Here is a 15,969-nt window from a genome sequence, read left to right on the forward strand (position 1 = left end):
TGTTTATATTTGAAATCTAGTTGAAGTTGTTGTTCTGCATATACAGATTTTGCGTATCCGTAGAAGGAAATAACAATATTAAGGAAACAACTTTCAGAATCTGTATAGCTTATTTTTGGAGATTAAAGTTTTAACTTTCTACTCCATCTGAACTTAACTAGTGATTTGAGATCACAAAAACTTCATCACAAGTTAAAGATCATTTGGTTGACAATTGAAAGTCATAAAAACCTCATTGTCAACTAGAAACAAGAAGAAAAGTTTAAAGTTGATTAACTTTATAAGTAGTATTCCAAAAATACTAAGTATTTTTGTCTTGTGGTGACAGGAAAAATGATAAGCGATAGTCAAATGCAAGATACGGCAATGTCTATGGGGGCAACTAATATTATCACATAAAGTCGCACAAATGCTCCGCCTACAATGGCACCGGCGGAGAAGCCCAAAATTTTACGGGCATTGACTTTAAACAATGGTAGCAAAAGATGTTCTTTCACCTCACCACTTTATGTTTGCAACAGTTCACTAGCAAAGACGCTCCTGAGGTGCCCGAGGAAACCTCGGACAAAGAGCGTTTCGTAATTGTAGAAGCTTAGAAACATTCAAACTTCCTTTGTAGGAATTATATTCTGAGTGGTCTCTAAGATGACCTCTACAATATCTACAGTGGAACTAAGACATCGAAGAAATTGTGGGAGGCACTTGAACAAAAATATAACACAGAGGATGTGGGAATTAAAAAATTCCTTATTGCACGGTTCCTGGACTTTAAAATGATAGATAGCAAATCGGTTGTCTCTCAAGTACAGGAGTTGCAAGTCATCATACATGATCTCCTAACAGAAGGTATATCTTTGAAAAATACCTTAGTTGAACAAATTAAAAAAGTTCTTAATACTCACAAAAATTGCTTTGTAGGTTTGATTGTGAATGATGCATTTCAAGTAGCAGCGATAGTTGAGAAGCTACCACCTTTGTAGAAAGACTTTAAAAACTACTTGAAGCATAAACGCAAGGAGATGACTGTCGAAGATCTTATTGTACGACTGTGTATTGAAGAAGACAATAAAGCTACCGAGAGAAGGTCAAAAGGAAATTCTATGATTAATGGAGCACATATTGTAGAAGATGACCAAAACAATTCTAAGAAAAGAAAGAAAGTTGAACAAGAAAGTCATCAACCCAAGAAGAAATTCAAGGGAAAATGCTTCAATTGTGGCAAGATTGGCCACAAGTCCACGGATTGTCGAGCCCCAAAGAAAGGCAAGAAGAAGGATCAAGCAAATATGATTGAATCCAACAAAGAATGCGATGATCTGTGTGCTATGTTCTCAGAATGCAACTTGGCAGGGAATCCTCGCAAATGGTGAATGGATTCTGGTGCCACCCGCCATGTATGTACCAACAAAGAATTGTTTTTGTCATTCGCTCTGACTCAAGTAGAAGAAATGATCTACATGGCTAACTCCGCTACTACTAAGGTAGAAGGAACAGGAAAAATATGCTTGAAAATGACTTCAGGAAAGGTCTTGACACTTAACAATGTCTTGTATATTCCGGAGTTACGTAGAAATTTAATTTCTGTTTCACTTCTAGACAAGAACGGATTCAAATGTGTAACCATTTCTGGAAAAATTGTAATTAGCAAAGGAGAAATCTATGTAGGAAAAGCCTATCTGACCGAAGGCCTTTATAAGATGAATGTAATGATTGTTGAAATAAATAAAAGTTCAAATTCTTCTTATTTGCTTGAGTCTTATAATTTATGGCATGAATGTTTAGGCCATGTTAATTACAAAATATTACGAAAATTGATTAACTTAGAAGTTTTGCCAAACTTTGAGTACAATAAATCAAAGTGTCAAACGTGTGTGGAATCAAAGTATGCAAAGCATCCTTATAAGTCCATTGAAAGGAATTCCAATCCCCTAGACTTATTACACACTGACACGTTTAGGCAATATAAAACTGAATTTGAAAATCAGTTAGACAAAAAGATCAAAATGATAAGAAGTGATAGGGGCAGAGAATATGAATCTCCTTTTGCACAAATATGTGTAGAGAATGGAATCATCCATCAAACTATGGCCTCATATTCACCTCAATCTAGTGGAATTATGGAAAGGAAAAATCGAACTTTGAAGGAAATAATGAATGTCTTACTTATAAGTTCTGGTTTACCGTAAAACTTGTGGGGGGAGGCTATTCTTACGACCAATCGTATACTCAATAGAGTTCCCCATAGTAAGACACAACCAATTCCTTATGAAAAGTGGAAAGGAAGAAAACCCAACTTGAAATATTTCAAAGTGTGGGGGTGTCTAGCAAAGGTCCAAGTTTCTGTGCCTAAAAGGGTTAAGATAGGACCTAAGACGGTAGACTGTGTGTTCATAGGATATGCTAAAAGCAGTAAGGCATGTCGATGTTTGGTTCATAAATTCGAACATCTGGATATTAATGAAAATACGGTAATTGAATCAGACAACGTTGAATTCTTTGAAAATATTTATCCGTATAAAACTAGACATGAACAGTCTAGTAGGGGGTCTAAACGACCTCGTGATGAACCAATTGAGAATGAACATAATTAAGAAAATCCAAGATGTAGTACACGTCAAAGGACGTCTACTTCGTTTGGATCACATTTTGTGATATTTCTTTTGGAAAATGAGCCTTAAACATTTAAGAAAGCGATGACATCTTCGGATTCATCCTTTTGAAAAGAGGCAGTCAATAGTGAGATAGATTCAATCTTAAGCAACCATACATAGGAATTGGTTGACCTTTCTTCCAGAAATAAACCTTTAGGTTCCAAATGGATCTTCAAAAGAAAGATGAAAGTGGATGGTACTATTGACAATACAAGGCAAGACTTGTAGTAAAAGGCTTCAAATAGAAAGAAGGCCTTGATTACTTTGATACATACTCACCAGTAACAAGGATAACATCGATTCGAATGTTAATTGCCTTGGCTGCGGTATATGGCCTTGAGATCCATCAAATAGATGTGAAAACCACTTTCCTAAATGGAGAATTAGAGGAAGAAATATACATGAAACAGCTTGAGGGTTTTGTGGTTCTAGGAAATGAAAACAAGGTGTGTAAACTTATCAAGTCATTATATGGACTAAAGCAAGCACCAAAACAATGGCATGCGAAGTTTGACCAAACCAAGTTGGAAAACGAATTCAAAATAAATGAATGTGATAAATGTGTTTATATTAAAGACACTCCAAATCACCAATTCATTGTATGTTTATATGTGGATGATATGTTGATCATCAGTAGAAACATTTCTGACATAAATGCAACAAAACGAATGCTCGAAAGCAAGTTTGATATGAAAGACCTTGGAGTTGCAGATGTAATCTTAGGTATAAGAATCCATCGAACTCTACAAGGGTTGGCATTGTCACAGTCTCATTATATCAAAAAGTTACTTGACAAGTTCAAGTATATGGAATTCGGTATTGCCAAGACTCCATTGAATGCGAGCTTTGCACTTCAAAAGAATGAAGGTAAAAGTGACTCGCAATTGGAGTACGCAAGAGTATTGGGATATTTAATGTATATAATAAATTGTACACGACCAGAAATAGCATGCGCTATCAGTAAATTGAGTCGGTACACGAGTAATCCCAATAAAACTCACTGGATGGCAATGAAAAAAGTTTTGGGGTATCTTAAGTACACTCAAAATTATGCCTTGCATTATAATAAATATCCTGCGGTACTTGAAGGATATAGTGATGCAAATTGGATCACCGGATCGAACAAAGTAAAATCCATAAGTGGATATGTATTTACTATCGGTGGAGGAGCGGTCTCTTAAAAATCATCCAAACAGATTTGTATTGCTCGCTCTACAATGGAATCTGAATTTATCGCATTAGATAAAGCCCATGAAGAAACACAATGGCTCTAAAATTTCTTGGAAGATATTCCTTATTGGCCCAAACCAGTGGCACCAGTATGTATACACTGTGATAGCCAAGCGACAATAGGTAGGGCGGGGAATATGATGTACAACGGTAAATATCGTCACATACGACGAAGACATAATACCGTTAGAGAACTTCTCTCTAGTGGAATTATCACTATTGACTATGTAAAGTCAAAGGATAATGTGTCGGATCCACTTACAAAAGGCCTATCTAGAGAAGGAGTGGAAAGAACATCCAAGGGAATGGGTTTAAGGCCTAGGATGAGTCAGCATGGCGGTAACTCTACCTAGCAAACTGGAGATCCCAAGAGCTAGGTTCAAGGAGATCAAACAAAGTTGTGTCTGACAGGTTCAACATTGTTAATTGCCTACTGTCTGACAGGTTCAACATTGTTAATTGCCTAACTCATTCTCATGATGTAGATAATGTTTAGTAAACAAGGATAAGACTTAAGGTGAAAAATCTTTTAATGATTTTCTAAATTTGGCATATTAGACCAAATAGTTTAATCTACAGGATTGAACATTTATAAATCACCTATGTGAGGGAGAAATGGAAGTTGCTTTAAAGAGAATGTTAGTAAAGGCCTATTCTCTAAGCTCTCATAAAACCGAAACGTGTTCATGGCTGAAAAGAACAAAACCGTGAGAATCATAAACTGTAAAAGGCTGGTTGTGTGACATGTATTATCTAGGTGTACATTAAAGCTCGACGGTTCAAAGATATCAAATCTACCGATTGACCGAGTGCATTCGATGCATGTTCACTACGGAAAATTCAAAGGGAAACCCACTTATCCAGATGCAATCAGTCTTTGCTTGATGATCACATACTTGTCCGTAAAAATTTTATGAAAATAGTCATTCCCCATTCATGTGGGGGATTGTTGGGTTCATAGTATATGAAAGAAGTATGAATGGAGAAATAGAGAATAAAATGGTGGAGGAGAAGGAGACACTAAAATGGAAAGTGTACTCCCAAATTAGAAAGTTTACTCTTTCTCCCACATTGGTAGAAGAAGAGAATTTGAAAGTGTTTATAATCAAGAACACTTACTCCACATGGCAAGTGAGACAAGATATAATATATGCCTCGCACCGTCGCCGTCTTCGCTCGCTCGGCTCGGCTTCGGCTTCGGCTTCGGATTTGGATTTGGATTTGGATTTGGATTTGTCAAATGATCGATCGATGATATTTATCTTTTTGGACAAACTTTATTTGAATTTCGAAGAATGCCAAGGAAAAATGCAGTAAAATTTTTTTGTAGTGTTTCGGACCTCCATTTATATATACATGTAGTAATAGTTGCACTGTTTCAAGTGAACCGATGCATTATTTTCGAACTGGTGCTTCAGAAATGATACATTGTTCTGAACTGAGGCTACAGAAGGTTGCAATGGTTCGAAATGATGCTTCAGAAGGATGTAATCCTTCAATGAAGTGACACACTAATTCATGAAATGAGATGACTGTTCAGGAAAAGATGCAATCTTTGATGATCAGACATGAACTTACAGTAAAGGTGTAACCTTTGGAGTGAACCATTTTCTCTTTTCAGAAGAGGCATGTTATGGCTATATAAACCTGCTTTCATTCACAAGTTTTGATACGAATTTTCAGAATAAAAAATACTCTTCTTGTCTTCAAAAATTCTGTGTGATCATTCAAACTGTTGAGTGCATTCGGCGAGTCCAAATATTTGAGGTACCACTATATTTGTATTGAAGGCCATTTTTCCTGGGAGAAAAAATTCCATAACCTCGGGTAGAGTGAGGGGAATTGTTTTCTTAAGAAAACTCTGTGAATTCGGACGACGTGACCTTATTCATTTCTATTTCATCTATTTTCTAGAAAAAATAAAACACACCTCTTGGAAAGGTCATTTTGATCTTGTGTTGAGGGTATTTGATATACTTCATTGTGTTCTTGTTTATACTTGAACTCTAGTTGAAGTTATTGCTCTGCATATACAGATTCTGCGTACCCGTAGAAGAAAATAACAGATCTTTCAAAAATGGCTACATTTTGCTGGAAAACTCACCTTTCATAGCCATATTTTACATAATTACCATTTATAGCCGTTGTATTCAATTTATGCCCGCTGTATTCGATTTTATCAATAGTCTGTATTCATATAAAATATAAATACAGTACCATTTAGCTGTTGTATTCGATTTACAGCCGTTGTATTCACTTTTACTTAGTGGTCTGTATTCATAAAAACATAAATACACTACATATTTAGTCTTGCCAAAAACACTACCATTTTTTTTCTTTTTCGTGTTTTCCAGATTTTTTCTTCTTCTTCTTTTTTTTAATTTTTTCTATTTTTATTTTTTTCGTTTTTAATACTTTTTTTCTCTCTTCTATCTCTTTTTTTTTTGTTTTCTTTTTTCTACATATTTTCTTTATCATTTTTTTGTTCTATTTTATATTTTTTGTATTTTTAAAGAATATAACTACTCGAGCACAAGTCATTGATGATAACGTAAATACTATAATTGTTTATCTATTTGTAGTCACACCGTCATTTATATTTTTGTATTCATTGATACAACTGTATTTGTATTTGTATTTTAAAGTTCGCGATTGTATTTATATTTTGTAGGTCGCGTTTATATTTATATTTTATAGTTCGCACTTGTATTTGTATTTGTTAGTTCGCACCATCATTTATATTTTAGATAATTCGCACTTGTATTTTAAAAAACTGTTTTGTATTTGTGTTTTATAATTGACTGTATATTATATTGGATTATATTTGTATTATGATTTTATTGTGTTTGTATATTTAGATTATATTTGTAATTGTATTATATTTTCGTCAATGTCTTTTTATTTTTAAAGAATTATTTTGTATTTGTATTTGTAAGTTGATTGCATATTATATTTAGTCGTTATTATGTACAATTTATCATTTGTGTTTGTGTACAAACAAGTAAATGCATTAATTGTATTTTCTTGATTCTAAAATATATAAATATGCAATGTATCATTTGATACAAATGTACCGTTTTGTATTTGTATATCAAAATTATTATTCGTATTTGTAAATAAATAAATATCACTTGATACAAATACAATTACAAACAAATGAAATCAATGATTTTAAAAATACAAATACATATTGTAGTTTTATAAAAATTTGAATTGTATTTATTTGTATCAATAAATACAACTCGTATAAATAAATACAAATAAATATTCATAAAAATAAAATCAATCGATCCTTTTCAATAATTAAAAAATACAAATGATAGTTCACACTTTTATCTATATGTTAAAGTTTGCATTTGTATTTGTATTTTATAGTTCCACTTATATTTATATGTTATAATTCATCTTTATATTTATATTTTATAGTTCGCACTTATATTTATGTTTACTAGTTCGCACAAATAAAAAAAAGGAGAAAAATAAAAAGAAAAAAAAAAGAAAAAAGGAGAAAAAATGTGAGAAAAAAAATACAAAAAAAGAAGGAGAGTAACAGAAAATAGAGAAAAAAATAAAAGAAAAAAAATAGAAGGAGAAAAAATAAAAAGGCAAAGAAGAAAAAAAAAGACAAAATGAAAAAAGACAACGAAAAAGAAAAAAATGAAAAAAGAAAGAAGAAAGAGAAAACAAAAAAAGGAAAAGAAAAAAAAAAACTGGGAAGAAAAAGAGTAATAGAAAATAGAGAAAAAAATAAAAAATAAAAAAGGAGGAAAAATAAAAATAAAAAAAAAGTAAATGAAAAAATTGAAAAAGGAAAAGAAAGAGAAAATGAAAAAAAAGAAGAAGAACAAGGAAAAAACTGAAAAAAAAAAAAGTAATAGAAAATAGAAAAAAAGAAAAATATATGAGATAGACTATGAATTGTAATTTTGAAAAATTAATAGGTAAAAGAAGGCTATGAATTGGAATTAATTAAAATTAGGCTAAATAAGATAATTAGGAGTCAATATTGACTCCCTAATCAACACCAAAAGAAATCTTAAAGTGCAACAAAATTCTAAGGCTTTTATAGTACCTCGTAAGTTCAATTTACTTGAAACAATTCAATTTCAATGTATCAAATTGCAATTTTCTTCCTTATCTGCAAGGATTTAAAAGATATGAAGACCTCTAAAATTTAATTCGTCTTCAAGAAATTTGTTATATGTTTCCATCTTTATCGATCATTAAGATTCTTATACAATCAATGCAACTACAAGAAAATTAAATATTATCAAGAGAAAGTATCCCCAAGATTTACTTTCTTTTTTTTTAAAGGGATCGGAAATATTATATCTAAGATAAAATAAAATTGTTGACGTCCTTTTCTTACTTCTTACTTTTAATCTAAAAGACTCCTATTATGAGTCAAAACAAATATTTTAAGTCTTAATTGTGGACTCCTACTATATTGACAGTTCATGTAGGAGAAAAATCAATATCTATATTTCTATTATATAGAAGTGGTGGTTTCGACCAACTCTTTGTAGATTTACTTTTTTATTCTATTATTTATAATATTACATCCTAATTATTTCATAATTTATTATATTATTTCTAATTAATTATTACAAGTTAATTATATATTAGAATTAATAATATTTTTTTATTATATTACCCCTAATTAATTATTATAAGTTATTTATAGAAAATTAATAATATTTAATTAAAAAATAGATATTTATAACGTTTATTTCAGCTGCTTTAACCGTGAATTTACTATATTATTCCTAATTAATTATTATAAGTATTTATATTATATAGAAGAGGTGGTTTCGACCACCTCTTCGTGAATTTACTTTTTTATCCCATTATTTACTATATTCATCCTAATTATTCTGTGATTTATTATATTATTTCTAATTAATTATTACAAGTCATTTATATATTAAAATTAATAATATTTTTTATTATATTACCCCTAATTAATTATTATAAGTCATTTATATAAAATTAATAATATTTAATTAAAAATAGATATTTATAACGTTTGTTTCAACTTCTTTAACCGTAATTTTACTATATCATTCCTAATTAATTATTATAAGTCTTTCTATTATATAGAAGAGGTGTTTTCGACCACCTCTTCGTGGATTTACTTTTTTACCTCATTATTTACTATATTACATCCTAATTATTTCGCGATTTATTATATTATTTCTAATTAATTATTATAAGTCATTTATATATTAGAATTAAATTTTTTTTATTATATAACCCCTAATTAATTATTATAAGTCATTTATAGAAAATTAATAATATTTAATTAAAAAATAGATATTTATAACGTTTGTTTCAGCTGCTTTAATCGTGATTTTACTATATCATTCCTAATTAATTATTATAAGTCATTTATATATTAAAAAATTAATAATATTTAATTAAAAAAATAGATGACATGTCTGCCTATATTACCCCTAATTTCTCCGTGATTTACTATATTACCCTAATTAATTATTATAAGTAGTTTATATATTAAAATTAATAATATTTTTTTAACTATATTACCCCTAATTAATTATTATAAGACATTTATATATTAGAATTAATAATATTTAATTTAAAAAATAGATATTTATGACGTTTGTTTCAACTTTTTTAACCGTAATTTTACTATATCATCCCTAATTAATTATTATAAGTCATTTATGTATTAAAAAATTAATAATATTTAAATAAAAACTAGATGACATGTCTTCCTATATTACCCCTAATTGCTCAGTGATTTACTATATTACCCCTAATTAATTATTATAAGTCATTTATGCATTAGAATTAATAATATTTTTTACTATATTACCCCTAATTAATTATTATAAGTCATTTATATATCAGAATTAATAATATTTAATTAAATCAATGTACATTTATGTTTATATCTCATCAATATCAAATTTTAGTGCTAAAATATATTTATAATATTGAATACGTGCTGACACGGGTCATGTACCTCTAGTATTATTAAAAAGAAGAGGATACATCCTCCTCCTTAACCCAAGTGGCAGTCTACAAAATTAACATGTGTAATTTTTTAGGGATAAGTTAGTTAATTAGGTAGAAATTACTTACTACTTACCTTTTAATTTGAATTTATAAGTATAAGAAGATGTATATTTTTAAATATATCATATCTCAAAATTGGGAAGTTTCAACAGTTAACAATACTCTTCTTTATCCAATTCGTTTTTTCAAAATCAAATTTTGTTTAATTATGCAAATAGACATTTTATGGCCCCTTTAAGTCTTTAAAAAATAAATTTTAAAAATATATAAATACGCTGATACATTTTTTATGGAGTTAATAACTCAAGTGGTTATTCAGAAAGTTGAGTGACTTTCTAAATAAAAATGTGAAAGTTGAGTGACTTTCTGAGTAAAGATCAAAGTTGAGTGATTTTCTGAAATAAAAATCCAAAGTTAAGTGATTTTCTGGGATAAAAGATTAAAGTTGAGTGACCAATTGAGTTATTAACTCCTTTTATGCCCACTTTAAGTTTTACGAAAAAATAATCTTAATAAATTTAAATTATGCAAACACAAGCTTTTAATTTATATTTATAAAATGTTTAAATTGTTTCTATATCTTATATTTAATTAAAAATGTTTATTGTTTTTTATGTCTTAATATTTAAAAATAGGATAGTTAATCAATTCAAAAAAAAAAAAAAAAAACTGACAATATAGTAAACTCCTTCAATTTCTTCATAATGTTTAGTAATTTTAAAACTGTCTTCCTAAAAGTTCTCTTTCCTTAATCTCCTTGTTTAACCAGAACGAAATTAAAAAATCAAGCCAGATGATAAGTAAGAGAAGCCGGAGAAAGCAACCCACAGAAATAAGTATTCTCCATACATACTGTGAATTGTGACAGTGGAGGTAAGTAATCATCACTTATTTTTTACAGCACCAGTAGTAAATAGCACTATCCGATTTCTTATATTTTTGGTAAATAATTTTTATTCCCCAACAAATATTCTCTGATTTCTCTAAGAATATTGTGAAAGATAGATATGTTTTTAACTGGGGTTTATCTTCGGACTTGCTATCGCCAACAAATGTTGAAGGAGGAGTTTGGGATCAATTATCCATTGACTTTTCGGGTTAATATTAGGGGAAAGGATACTCTATAGCACTTTTTAAGATAAATAGCTTAAATTTGAAAACTTTTCAATAAGTGGCCAGTCGGTCATTTCTAATTTGGGTCATTTTGGCCTACGTAATTCATATACAGTCCATTACAGTCTATATACAATATTGATCCAGTATTCAACTTGATCAATTTTGTCCTTTTAAAGATATTTTAATTTTTTTTTGCTATAAATTATTTAACTTATAAAATATTCTATTTTTTTTCATTGTTTAGAAATAATAATTAAATTATATAAAAATGATATAATTATTAAATAGAATATGAATCTATATAAGATATATGTATAGTAGAAATTGTATAATTCTATCAAATATGTATATCTATAAAATATATAGAAAGTGTATGAAAATTATATAATTTTTTTATAAAACGTGTAAAAAAAAATATACAGTTATTGTATAAATTGTATATCAAAACTATATAATTTTCGTATAGAATATTTATATGTATAAGATTTGTATAGAAACTGTATAGAAGATGTGTAGAAATGGTATAGAACAAGCCAGTGAACTGAAATGGTCAGAAAATAAAATTTAAATTCTTTGTTCATTTTCATGAAAATAGTTTAATTTGAATTGTCATTTCTGCCTTTTCCCCTTAATATTATTTGGACTTCTTCATATTATGAACTGCCTTGAATAATATGGTTAAAATATTTCACTATGAACATTTGCTTCAACAAAAGGAAAAGGAGTGGTATGTACTGTGCGTATACATGGTAAAGTAGATCGAGCACTTGGACAATGAACATACGTATCTGAAAAGTCAATTATGTGTTGGAAGTGCCAAACGTGGAGGATGTATTCTTTACTTGCTGGGAAGTATATTCAACAATATAAAGTAAAATTGCTAGATTAGAATGCTATTCTTTTTTTTTTTTTTTTTTTTTTATATATCACCTTGGACTTGGCTTTACAAATAGTATTTATATCTTTTAACTTACTTATTATTTAGTAAAAGTAATATTTATTATAAATTTATGACAACAATTAATTGGCTATTTTTTTTTTTATTTTAACAGTGGAGAGCCGAGCAAATTAACTAATTATTAATATTTGAAGCTTTGATCACTTTCTTTGAGCAGCACATGTGGGTATATTCATATATATTTTTTATTAACTGGCTATTTAATTATTAATTGAATAGTTAATTTCTTAATTAATCTTTCAATTGTGTATTCGTTTTCATTTGACTTGATTTTTCTAGAATGAATAGTTGAGTTGACATTTGGTTTCAAATTTGTGCAGATTTACTAGATTTCACAAGAGATGTAACCACAGAAGAAAGCCTTCCAATAATGCCTACATATGTGTTTGGTATGATGGAAAATGTTTTCTAGAAAATATTTTCTCATTTTCTGATGTTTGGTTATAAAAAGTTATTGAGAAATCATTTTCCCAAGCAACTTATTTTCCACCATTTGAGGGAAAATGACTTCCCTCGTGAACAAAGGGAAGTCATTTTTCAGATAAAAAATTAGAGAATACAGTTATACCCCCATCCCTCTTCTCCAGCACCAACAAGAGCAGATCACCGTCGTCTCCACAAGCTAATCGCCGTCGTCTCTAATTTCAGGGCTTTTTCCCCACTGCAATAATTTCAAAGGTATGTCCATAATTAATTTCTTAATTCCCTTTATGTTGTCCAAAGTAAGATCGATTGGAGTTGATTTCTCCTTCTTTAATCTGAGCAAAAGATCAACAATATCTCCTTCCATGAATTTTGGCCTATTGGGATTGAGATGCAACTCGACGTGTCCTTTATAAAACTCATCCAGATCCTTAAAATTCATTGCCTTTACGACATGAAACTACTCTAGATTCTGCTGCCCCAAGTGTGTTTCCTTACACATGTTTCTTGTATGGCTTTCTGGGCCCGGAACCCATTGAATGGTTCTACTGAAAAGTAACTATGAACTTTCATCGATTTGGAACTAATGAATCTGTTGTCATTATGATTTCATAAAAAAATGAATCTAGTGTCATTTTGAATTTCTATGTTGGATTTTCGTTATCTCATGTTTAAGAAGAGATTCACCATTATGCGATATTCCTCGTCTTTCTGTGTGTTGAATATCGGAAACAACCTCTTTACCTTCACAAGATAGACTTCACTTTTGACTAATGAGAGTACATGGGTATATTATTGTCATTTGTGTTTCTATGTGTTAAATTTTCCTTATAAATTGTTTCATAACTTGAATTTTGCTCAGCAGTTTGTAAGTTGCATATAAGAAGGTTGCATATAGGATGCCAGATATGGCAGTAGTTTGTAGTAGTTCTTTGCTTATTGTTGAAAGTTTGAGAATGAGATAGATGCCTGCAAATGAATTCATTTGCGTTGGAATCAAATTGTGATGAATGGAATTTGTTAGTAATTATTGGAGTTTGTTTAATTGGAAGAATTTTTGATGATGTGTGTATATTAGATTGGATTGGAATTGGAATTGGGAGGGTATTTTTTGTGAAGTAGAACCATATGAACTCAGCTCTTGGATGGTTGTTTGATTTTTGGGGTTAGTACGTGAACAATTGCACCTGTTTCTCTGAGTGTGACAAAACATTTAATTCAACCAGAAGTTCTTTTAGTTCTAGTTAGCGACATATATGTTTTATCTCACATATTAGGAAAAAAGGAGACTTACATGTTCGTGTAGGAATAAATATGTCATCTAGAGTTCATCTAGTCTTAGAGAGCATCTACGTTGACGCCCCAAGGGCATTAGTCTAATGGTAAGTTTGTAACACATGCTGTGTGGATTAGGTGCACGTCATATGTTAGAATCCTGTCGTAAAAAAAAAAACTTGAAGTTCATATTGAGAAGGGTAGAGGGGTGGACGAGTCCGAAACCATGCATCACTGTCCTATTAGAATCAATGATAGAGTATAGCTTGTCCAGCGTCTCTCTAAACTTAGTTCCGAGAACAATACTCTCGTTAGCATGAACATATGTACTAAAAGATTAAATGGTACCTGTGACATCCTTCCAAATTTGAATTACTGAATCTGCTAACGAGAGTATTGTTCTCGGTACTAAGTGAAGTGTTTAACATTGATTTTATTTTTAAGCCCAATAGTTTGAGTTACATTAACCTATTAGAATCAAATAATTTGACACCAAAGTTTCTCTAATCTTTGTATTGTAGTCACATCCCAATCACGACAAGTGCATCAATAAAAAAATTAAAATATTTGGCGAAATGTCTCTTATGTGTGGAAATGATCGAGCTAGGGGAGATTGTGCTAAATCTTTCGAATATATAGATTTTAATAGTTTTTTGAGAAAGATAATGATAATGACCTTGAAGGACCATCTATCGAAAAGGATGTGCAAGTAACCAAAGCTTCTCAAATCAAGGCAAGTCGCAAAAGAAAACGTTTTTTTGAGGTGGAAGATATCGTAGGTGATATATCAATAAAGTTTGGGGAAGTGGCAACGGCAATCGGTAGAATGGTTGATAGTCGTCTAGATGTGACAAAGTTGTATGAAAAAGTTATCGCAATGGAAGGTTATAATGAAGAGTTCCTCGGTGATGCTTTTGATTATTTGGTGCAAAGCGACACTTTAGCTAAGGTATTCATGGTCAAAAATCAAAATCTTCGTAAGGTGTGGTTTGAACGATTCAAGCAACAATAATAGTGACACCTATTGGTTGGTTTAGCTACATAGGATTTGGAAGCAACTGTTATTCGCACGCTTTTGTTTTTGATAATGCATCGTGCATTTGCTTTCAAACTTCTCTCCTTTCTTTTGTTTTTGATAATGTATCTTGTATTTGCTTTCGAACTTCTCTCTTTTGTGGGAATTGATAATGTTGAGTTGTCTGATATACTAGTTAATTGTTCAATAGTATTTTTCAAAAAATACTTTTTCCTCTCACCAATCAAACAACTAAAAACATTTTTTAGAAAAATATTTTCTAATCACCAACCAAACACCATAAAATATTTTCCACCCACCAACCGAACATGAGAAAATAAGTAGAAAATCGACTTATTTTCCATGAAAATATTTTTCAGGAAAACATTTTTCATGGAAAATTTTCCATCATACCAAACACAAAAATAGTTTGATTTGATATTGATGTTTAAACTATATACGAATGCTTAAACGAGATTTATTCTATTTTTAATAAAATAGTATTGTAATTTTTTAAAATAATAAGTTCATGGTATAATTTCATTCATGTTTCATGCTTCATTGATTAACCTAAAGTTATTTGCCTTCTTATTTTATTTGCTTAATTATATGGTGGATACTAATAAATAGAATCTATAGATGAGATATAGATTTGATATCAACTATATGTTGCAGAGTGAATATTGTGTGACAATGGAAGAATCACACAGAAGACCGAGGAGGATAATAATGAAGAAGTTGTCGACAGTATTTAACACCTACTACTATGCTAAGCTTTTTCCTGATGTCAATACTAAATATCATAAGTTAATTTATTTTGATCAATTTTCAAATTGTGCAAGTTGAAAAATTAACATTGGGTATAGATTGTCATCTCTTATATTCATTCCCCCCCCCCCCCCTTTATATATAATGCAAATCAAATTTTACATATTTTACATTTTCATAAGATGCTCTAGTTGAAGTTGTAGTCATTATATTAACAAATTTCTTTTGTTAATGTAGATAAGGTAGAGTTAATGAGTTATATTATTAGTAATAAGGTGATTAATAACACTAAGATAATATGAATCGATTAAATTTGATTATTTGAAACAAAGAACTACATAAAGTAAATTTTAAACAAATTTAATTTTAAATGTAAAAAGTATATTTTGCTTCAGGGGCGGCTCAAGCGCATCAAGACCTTAAGTTTTTACGTAAAAATTAACTTTTTTTTATAAAATCTATTGCGTTCAATCTTTTTGGTGACATAGTACTCT

The 15,969-nt window shown here is 29.8% G+C and overlaps 1 protein-coding gene across 14 annotated transcripts; it reads left to right on the forward strand.

Moving 5' to 3' along the window:
* Positions 1–10,551: 10,551 nt before the first annotated feature.
* Positions 10,552–15,572, forward strand: LOC107848536. Of its 14 annotated transcripts, none has more exons than XM_047399655.1 (5): positions 10,552–10,793; positions 12,089–12,160; positions 12,315–12,383; positions 12,643–12,672; positions 14,376–14,897. In XM_047399655.1, the coding sequence occupies exons 3-5, from the start codon at positions 12,365–12,367 to the stop codon at positions 14,702–14,704; spliced, it is 378 nt and encodes a 125-aa protein (XP_047255611.1). In that variant the 5' UTR covers positions 10,552–10,793; positions 12,089–12,160; positions 12,315–12,364; the 3' UTR covers positions 14,705–14,897. The 14 variants fall into 14 exon arrangements, 6 of the variants coding, with proteins under 6 accessions (XP_047255611.1, XP_016548814.2, XP_047255615.1 ...); XM_047399654.1 differs by having other exon boundaries at positions 10,553–10,793; positions 12,089–12,156; XR_001668073.2 differs by lacking the exon at positions 14,376–14,897 and adding an exon at positions 14,214–14,369 and having other exon boundaries at positions 10,554–10,793; positions 12,089–12,156.
* The last annotated feature ends 397 nt before the right edge of the window (positions 15,573–15,969 follow it).

This window comes from Capsicum annuum, chromosome 11 (genome assembly GCF_002878395.1).
Source record: "Capsicum annuum cultivar UCD-10X-F1 chromosome 11, UCD10Xv1.1, whole genome shotgun sequence".
Lineage (NCBI taxonomy): Eukaryota > Viridiplantae > Streptophyta > Magnoliopsida > Solanales > Solanaceae > Capsicum > Capsicum annuum.

What these genes read in the sequence shown, in the direction of transcription:
- LOC107848536 (XM_047399655.1), top strand. An exon ending in CCACTGCAATAATTTCAAAG is followed by an intron (nt 12,673 to 14,375) that starts GTATGTCCATAA and finishes ATGACCTTGAAG; the next exon opens with GACCATCTATCGAAAAGGAT.